The sequence below is a fragment of the Gobio gobio genome (genome assembly GCF_949357685.1).
Source record: "Gobio gobio genome assembly, chromosome: 18".
Taxonomy (NCBI): domain Eukaryota; kingdom Metazoa; phylum Chordata; class Actinopteri; order Cypriniformes; family Gobionidae; genus Gobio; species Gobio gobio.
The window spans coordinates 5,562,459-5,571,964 of record NC_137111.1 but is presented as its reverse complement, the minus strand read 5'-3'; the positions used below and the strand labels follow the sequence as shown (position 1 = coordinate 5,571,964).

At 40.8% G+C, this 9,506-nt stretch overlaps 1 protein-coding gene across 3 annotated transcripts in view; it reads left to right on the top strand.

The window, feature by feature from the left end:
• Positions 1 to 3,820: 3,820 nt before the first annotated feature.
• Positions 3,821 to 9,506, top strand: part of col21a1 (collagen, type XXI, alpha 1) — a 103,752-nt gene continuing 98,066 nt past the window's right edge. For 2 of the 3 annotated variants that reach the window (XM_079842858.1, XM_079842860.1), the window contains exons 1-3: positions 4,103 to 4,194; positions 7,470 to 7,600; positions 7,871 to 8,431. In XM_079842858.1, coding sequence (XP_079698984.1) covers positions 7,501 to 7,600; positions 7,871 to 8,431 — 661 coding nt within the window. In that variant the 5' untranslated portion in view covers positions 4,103 to 4,194; positions 7,470 to 7,500. Of the gene's footprint in view, positions 4,195 to 7,469; positions 7,601 to 7,870; positions 8,432 to 9,506 lie in introns of all 3 variants that reach the window. The other variant, XM_079842859.1, reaches the window with a different exon arrangement.

The window sequence follows — 9,506 nt, the reverse complement described above, 5'->3', positions numbered from 1 at the left end:
TTCCCCCAAATTGGCTGAGGTTAAGTACCTAGTCCGAGTCCAGATCAAATTTTCGTCACTCGAGAGTTTGATTACTTGGAGGGTGTTGATTAAGGAGACGTGTTTAATTTGCTTCCTGTAAAGCTTAGGTGGGTTTGAAGAACATGCTGACAGTGACTAGAATCAATCCAAGAGGATGTGGGTGTATATATTTCTTAGAAATTCAGATGTTGGAAACTCTGTATCTCTGTGGGAGGGAGAAGAATAGAACTTGTTCGTTCTTGACCGAATTACCAACCATATTTTAAAAGAATAGTTCACATGACAACCGTCATTATTCAGATATAGTTTAACCATACATGTTAATTAATGCATTAATTATCAAACATGTACAAACATGTTTTAATGCTGCTGTTATTCATGCATGAATCCTTATGACTCCTGTCTTAGTTCATGACAGCTCCTCATTTGTTCATGATTAGTTCATATCTTCACTAATCATGAATTCATGTTTAATAAACTATTAATTCATGTATTAATACATGATTATTCATGTACTGTTATTGTAAAGTGTTACCGATAACTTTTGATTCACTATACGTTTGTGTTGTTGACATTATATGTACTTCCGTGCTGATTGCCAACAAAACACACACATTTGATGCAGTTTCACCATAGACTGTCACAGAGTCACAGCCATAGATATACATAATGAAGGCTAGATGTCTTATGGCGGAGTCTCTAACGTCATCAGCGGCGGCCATCTTGTCACAGGCAAGCTTTCTGGCGGGCTCTGTGGTGCCTGATGTAAGGTGAGTGATCTGCACGAACACAAATTCTTAGCTCGCTGAAATCTTGACGGATTTACAAATGGTTTGGTTTCTTACAGACGTTGTTAACGTGGCTATAATTCATACGTATGCCATAACTACATCTCTGATGTTTATAACAAACCAAACAATTTGAAAATTGCTAGAAAATTTAGCAGGTTATCGTTATTTAAAAAGTACATACACCATTAAAACACAATGTTACAAGTTAGCGAGCTGACTGTGACAAGATTGCCACCAGGTGTGGACGTCAACCTCCATTGGCCAGCAGCGTGGATGAGACATCTAGTCTTTATTATGTATATCTATGGTCACAGCCATCATCCACCATCAGACATGCATCCCCACCAGATCTACACACTCAGCCCACTCGTTCACAATCACCGGAATACTGATCACCTGCACCCCATCATCACAGACACTATGGCTGAATTCGAAATCGCCTCCTATACACTCAAATAGGGCATTATTTGAGGGGACAGTCAGAGTGGACGTTATTGAGTGCACTCATTCAATCCTACAATTGACCGCAATAACGAGTGTACAGCCGATGTACACTCAACGGCTGTCCGAATTCGCTCACTTGTTTTCATTCACTCCTTCAAGTGAACTGTATTAGTGGACTAAAATAGGGAATAGAGATTGGGGTTTAGGGAGCGATTTCGGATACAGCCCATAAGAACAATCACTCATTTCACATCATGGTCTGGTTACACGTACCTGGACTCCTTACCTGCTACTCATCTGAGAACCCATCGTCTTCCTCAAACGCCTTCCTTGTCTCCAGTTCCTCGTGTTCTCCAATTCCCTGCAATCCACAAACTCATATTACTCAGCAAAGTGATATTCTGAAGTGCTAGTGCTCATCATTTCCTGGATACCTGTGTTCGTGTCTCTGTTTAAATAGAAACACTTTTAAAGCTGAGGTGACTAACAGACAGCAGACAAAGGCAATCCACCTGTCACTCAAAGTGGCCACGCCATCAATAATGCAGAACTTTACGGCTTAATATAAATTAAACGGATGAGTTATAAAAAGAAATTCGCCCCCCTCACAGTCGTCATGAAGGGCAAAATTAGTTATATAGACCAAAACCACTTTTTGTACCAGTTTTTTTCTGCTGTAAACTTTGATGTCTTAACATGGAGCTCAATGAGATTCTGCTCCTTCTGGAGCCTGCATGTGTGCAAGTAAATAGAATTGCAGTTTGAGTCACTTCTGTGTTGGTTTCAAGAGAAACTGGGGGAGTTTCACTCACCGTCATCGGTTTCGACTCATGACCGGGAACAAACACACACACCTGCAGAACTCCGGAAACACAAACAGCATCCACTGTTTCCTTAACGCTGGGTTATTTGGGAAGCTGAACAAGGTTATCTTTCCCTCACAACCAAAAACACACTTCTTTACATTGTTGATTTCGTGGTCTAAAAACAAAATGACAGCAGTGCTGACGGCTCCCGTAACCCGTTTGAAGCTCGTTTGATGGGCGTGCTCTTGCTCTCGCTCTGGTTGATGTGGCACGTGCTCATCCGGGAGATGTGCCCATACAATTCCGTGCCCACACAATTCATACAGGGCCAAACTCAAATTTTTGTTTTTTGTTTTACATTTTGGCCATGTTTAGCATGAGAATCCAACACTTTAATAGTGTAAATAAGTCAGAAAGCATGAAATAGCATTAGACCCCCCCTGTAAGAATGTTCACACATGCACACACACCCTACTTTTCCTTAGAGTCACAGCTCATAATGACAACTGCTGTTAAACTCTAAAAATGACAAAAACACCCATAAAAGTAGTCCAGGTTTGCTTGAGGAACTGAACCAAACACTCATGAATCAGACTGGTCAAGTTTTCAAGGTAGCACACTTATACAGTCCGGCTGCAGCAGTTCACTGGGTTTCACTTTATTTTACAATACGTGTACTTATAGTGTACTTGGCTAAGAAAGTACTGGCTAATATAAGGTAACTACATGGGTTAAGGTTATGTTTAGTTATTACCCAGTCATTGCAATTACTATAATGAGGACATAGTATGTACATAGGGACAGGACTGTAAAATAAAGTGCTACCGTTCACCAGTTATCATATAGCTTCAGAATAATTGGAATATAGCAGACAAGTATATTATTATTATTATAACCTCCCTTTTTGCAGTTTTGGTTCTATAAACTGCTGAAGTCGCTATATAAAGGCTATTAAACAAAGGCTATTCAACGGGTTTGACAACATTTTCATTTGGGTGAACTCATGAGGTAATTATATAAGATCAGTATGCATTTAATTTATTAGATTTTATTCCTCAACCCTGACACTAAATGGCATTTATTAAGGATTTGTCACAATTACATAATAATAACTGTAGAGGTTCCAAAGATTTCTGATTGTGAATCTAAAATGACTGACTACATTTGATTATATTTGATTTACAGTCCCGCACTGTTCCATATAAAATATGAATAACATGGTTGAAATGATCCAATTTAAGAGAGTATTAGGCCAAGAAAACTTTGTGCTCAATATAGCAGAGAAGAACATAAAGATGTTTTGGAAAAATCACAATAAGCCAAAGCACATAGGTTACTTTTAGTGCCAAAACCACAAGATGCAAATGTTCAGCTTTCAAATCCATGAGTAGCTCAATAGTAGACATTTCTTGTTTCCAAAATTACATTCTGGAGAGGATAAATTGTCATGTCTTATGCATAAAAGTGCTTCTGATGTCTAAATGCTCTTAGAATGGACAAGATGTGGGTCCTTTCATATAAAATGTTTCGCAATATTATAAATTGGCTGTTTTAGATGCAAATTTACCAAAGAAATGCAGCATCATTATAAATGACTTACAAAAGACCACACACACGCTGACAGAAAATTGTCCAAAAAATGAACGACATACTGTAGAAAGCAAAAACAGGCAACAACCTTTAACCTTGCAAATTAGAATCAGAGAATGTGAAAGCATGTTCCCTTATCTAATCTTCTGGCTCATTCCTAAACCCCCCCCTTACAATATTTATCCTCTCAGCTGTCATGCACAATCCGAACCTTGGACGAATATTGGAATTACTATAATTTTCCTTCTGCTTCCACAAAAAGGGGGCTGACTCCTTCTCTCTTCTATTTAGTGAAGTTCTCCTTATCTGCGTCTTATTTCAACCTCTGTAACCAAGAGGGAGAGAGAGAGAGAGAGAGAGAGAGAGAGAGAGAGTTGGAAGGTGAATGGAGAGGGCAGGCTCACATCTGCAACTCTGCAGCCTCCTCAAACCCACCTCCTCCAACCCTGCGCTTTGCACAACCCTGACCATGGGACACCGGACAGAGTGAGTAAGGGGGATTTTATTCAATAAGACTCCAGCTTCGTGCACATCAAACTCTGGTAAATCTTTGTCTTTTCTCTCTTTGACTGTTATGATGCATTGATTCTCTTTAACCAGCATGTAGAAGATACTGTTTTACATCTCATGATCTCAAGGCTAACCCCCAACAGATTAGGTCATTTGTTTAAAAAATAAAATCCACATTTTCTTTTCATTTGATGGTGGTGTGCGTCATTGTCTATGGAGGGTCGAGTTGATGCGTTTCCATTTGAAAACATTTAAAAAGATTGAACCTCAAACGCTTTGTCCTTTCTGACATTTGCAAGTCTTTGATTGTGCAGAATTTATTAGAAACGGATGGTTATCAGTTCCTGCCACTGTCACAAGTCAAGAATGAATGGAATTATTTAACAGGGCTTTGTCCGGCACCCGGTTCGCGGTTTAAATGTGCATACAAGCTATTCAATCCAACACAATGTAGGCTTTTCCTTTTTTGTTTGGGTAACAGCAGTGATTAAAAAAAGGCTGGAAGGGCTCAAAAGGGAGATTCTCCAACACATTGCGAGCAAGACATGCATGTTGATCACGTACGTAACTTGGTGGAAACTCCCTCGTAACAGCTCTGTCCTCGGTAGACTGTTGCCTTTACGGTCTTGATTATGTGAAATCGTTTCAGCGGTCTCTCTGATATAATGTTTTGGCTATTCCATTGGAGCCGGAGGAACTTGGCCCCCCGTTTATTTTCCCCTCATGTTGGCAAACTAATTGAACATGCCTTACAGCAGTTGTTGATTTTGGTATCGAAAACCACTGGATTACAATAGCACATTTATAGCTGTGCAATGGAAAACAGGCAGAGAGGTTTTACTAAGACAATGGCTGCCAGTTAGAAAACATGAAGATAACTGATCCAAGACAAGCCATACACAATAAATCAAGAGTAACTACAGATGTGGAGCGAAATTAGAGCTACAAGGAACATGCCTTTCCTGGGAAAGCGACTAAATAAAGCATACATATTTGGCAGCTTTCCCGCTTAGAATACGGAGAGGTTAACGCCTCATCTGGAGGACAGGGAGGAATCAGCTGTTCAACAAGAGTTTCCTGCCTCCCACATCCAGTTGGACGAAACCCATCAATGTGAAATAAATCTTAAACAAGAATCACTACAAACACCATGAATTACCAGTGCTAAAATTCCACCGAGATTTAAATGTCATGTTTTGGAAGATACATGCGGAGGATACTCTCGGGCTAAATTTAAGGGGAAATTCCTTTTGGTAGCGGAGAATGTTTAAACACGTTGCATTCCAGCTACATTACCCTTCCAAAGTCTCCTTCATCTTGACCTGGGGAACCGTAAACTGTCTGGAGGTCCCCAATAACTTCCAAGGTCAATGAGAAGGTCATGGTGCAGAGAAAAGCCATATGGCTAGAGGTTGAGACTGGCAGACACACATGTCTTTCCAGTTTTTGTGCAAGACCTGCAGTCATTAATTCCGTGAGAGTAATGGTGCATTACCAAATAGTCAATTCAAATTCGTTCTGCGGCTTCTTTTTTTTGGGGCTAAAGTTGCTTTGGCTTTGCCACATGAAAATGAGCTTGGTCATTGTCCAGAGCAATAATTTTCCCTGGCGGAAAGATGTCCAGTTCCAAGGAATAGTGTGTGTGTGGGGGGGGCGTGGGCTTGGGTGCTTAGCATGCAGACATGCTCGTGAAAATAATGGAGCATTCCACATACCTCCCCTTGTGCTGGGCTCTGCAAAGCACTGGACTGAAGGCTAGTTCCAGCACAGTCTCGCATAGACTGACAGCAGGTCTGGACTCCATCACAGACTGACAACAGGGCTCCCAAGATTCCCAGAGGCCGTCTGACCGACATGTACGGAAAGTTCGCTTTGTACCACATCATGTTTAGGGGTGTGAAAATGTAAAGTCGATGCCCCCCCGGCGTGCATGAATAATAAAGTATTCCTTCAAGAATCCATTTTTGAAAATCCAGCGTTGAGTTGATCCCGATAAGCGCTCGTCACAGTTGTAAACACCACGGCTTTCTTTTTCCATGAGGGGGTTTGCCTTCGCGATGGCTTTGTTTCCAGGCGGACCGTTAAAGACCGCGACACGCACGTCTCCCTGAAATCCTATAGAATTCGAAGTGTTTCCCATTTTGAGTGCCTTATGCTGTAGACGTTCAGCCAACAGGTCCGTTGGCGGGACATCTGAGGCTGAGGCTAGTTCTACCTCCAGGTCAAAGACTGGAAAACCCCAGTCAAGGTTGAAGGATGTATAAAAATGTCACTCGTGTTCCAGTCATGCTCATGATCTCTCAGCTGGTGAGGATGGTAACTTGCATTGGGAATCTTTGTTTGACCGCAGCAATCAGTAGGCCAAAAAACGCCCCCACCCCTTCCAGAGGGAGCATATCTGGTCTTCATTTATTACGGTGTTTTTTATAATGTCTGCAGTTCTTTTTCTTTCTGGAAACAGCACACAGTTTCCAACAGCAGCCAGAGTTAGATGAAGAACTATTTCAAAACATGACATGATTCAACTTAGTGAGATTGTCAGGCTAAAATAATAATTATAATAAAATAAATTCACCCTAAAGGACAAAGTTAAGCTCAATCAACAGCACTAATGTTGATTATTACAAAAGTCAATTTTGATTTTCAAACATAAAAATGCTTACTGTGGAAAAAGCATAGCCACAAAATGTAAACAATTTGTGCCTTGACATGATTTTAGAGAGAATAATCAGTTTTCTGTGTAAGGTTCTATGCATTTTTACAACTTTTACGTAAAACGAACACAAAAATGACTAGAACCTAACGACTAATAAACAAGTTTTAATAGATGAAAAAATGCTTTTATTCACATTCAAGCTCCACAAACTTCACATTTGCTCCAAAATCCATCATCTCTCACCATAAGCTTTATGGATATTCCTTTAAAGACTAATTGTACATTTAAGTGATCTCATTAATTGAATTGAGATGGTCAAATGATTGAGAAGTATTGCATAATATGCCTGTTTCTCGTCCCAGTTACATAAACAGGTTACACACTATCATCATTTCCATTCTGTGGTTTTCATGCCCAAAGCCTAGAAATGCACAACCATCTTTGTTAGCATGGACCGAATTAACCGCATTGTATCCTGTGCACAACAAATGCAATAAAACTGCAGCTCAACTGTTTTGGTTGAGATGTTCACATTGATTAAAAAAGCATGTTATTCATTTAACAAAACTATAAAACTAAACATCTGCAAATCCAATGGCATTCATGTGGAGACATCTAAGAAATGCATGTCTTGTCTTCGTTTCTCTTCAGGTGCTAAACTGGAGCTTGGTACTTCAGGAACATGGGTTGCAAAATGAGATCCATGCATTTTGTGTTTTGGTGTCTTTACTTCATGCTCCTTCACTTGTTTTGCACAGCACAAGATGAGGACATGAGATTAAGTAAGCGTGCTTCTCTCATCTTCATTAGTGTATGTTGCATGAAGACTATTGACTCAGATAACATGACCTAATGATGCAGTGTTCATTGTGGCTGTCTTAATACAGAGCAAATGCAACGACTTGGTCATCCAATTGGGAACACGGTCCATACTCTGATAACAGAACCATTGAAACATTAAAGACTGAACTTTGGTGTGTGCCTTGTAGCGTGAGCAGGTCAAATGGTCAACTCACGCTGTGTAAAAACTTGTCTTCGTTTCTCAATTTCAGGTTGTAGGACAGCGCCAAGTGATTTGGTGTTCATACTCGACGGATCATGGAGTGTGGATGACATGAACTTTGAGATTGTCAAACGGTGGCTGGTGAATATCACCATGAGCTTCAACATCGGTCAGAAGTTCACCCAAGTCGGGGTGGTGCAATATAGCGACGACCCCTACTTACATATACCCCTTGGAAAACATTTCTCAAGCAATGACCTCATCAAGGCCATGGAGTCCATAGAGTACATGGGTGGGAACACAAACACAGGGAAGGCTATCAAGTTTGCCAACGACAAACTCTTTGCCCTGTCCGAGCGAGGCCCGAATGGCATTGCAAAAATCGCTGTGGTTCTGACGGACGGGAAGTCCCAAGACGAAGTGCAGGCAGCTGCAGAAGCAGCGAGGAAAAAGGGGATAATTCTCTTCGCGATTGGCGTCGGGTCTGAGACTGAGGATGCAGAGCTCAGGGCCATTGCCAACAAACCATCCTCGGCCTATGTTTTCTCTGTGAAAGACTATAAAGCGATCGCAAAGATCCGTGAAGTTATTAGGCAGAAGCTGTGTGAAGGTAAGCCTCCGTGTTCCTCTATGTCTCTAGGCTTTCATATCTCATTCGTTTGTGTCATATTGTTCTCACGTGTCACGATGAAATTATACAGTTTTACGGCCACGAGGGGAGCGAGACTTTGTTGCTTTAGCATGTCATGTACCCGTGGAGACAGGTTTATGGCATCCCCGTGTTTGAGCTGCATGCATAATTTGGTGCCTCTCGCCTTAATGCACGGATTACGGTTTGATTTATGTCCTACAACATCCAGGTGTTCGGAGTTCACCAAGGTGGCTGTAAATTGTCCAAAAGTGTGAAATCAGGATCATGGATTGCTGAGCATGTTTCAGAGATTGTGACATCAATTCCTAGCGAGCTTACAAACAAGCCAGTCGGATTGTTTGGAAGTTCTGCAAAAGGCCAGCAATTCTGAGATGTTTATACACCGCTAATCCAATTTTGGCAGATGCAAATGTCAAGTTTGTATAGTTCCCTCCAACCAACATTATTTAATTACTGCAAGGTATGACCTGGATTTGCAGTAAAGCAGAAGTAGCACGATATTAAGTGTAACAGTGCTGGAAAAGAAGTGATCAAATGCCACTTGATCATCCACAAGTCTTGAAATGGGGAGGAAGCATATTTCCCAAGGCGCTTTTCTGTTCTTACAATGGATTACTCAGCAACAACTCCAGGCAGACTTGTTAAAAAGCGAAAATAAAAAGGAGTGCAATATAGCCATTTGGTTGGAAAAACTGGCCTCCATAAAAGTTTGCTGAGACTCCTGAAGCTCATGATAGAAAGTCTTTCCGGACACTGGAAAAGTTAATGATTCAGGCACTTTATGATAGAAGAGGTCATCTTTTGTCTGGTATTTGCAATGGCGGGGACATTCTTTAGTCGGACTGCATATTTGCACAATGTCCAGTGTTCCACTCCAAGGTCTTCCTACGATTTTTTTTTAAACTAAACTAAATCACCTCATTCCATAAATATTTAACCCTTTTCAGCCATTATTTTTTTTGTCACTGTGCACATTGTTTTGATATTAATATTAAAGCTAATTCAAGGTGGAGGAATTGTTTCGTTTGCTTAA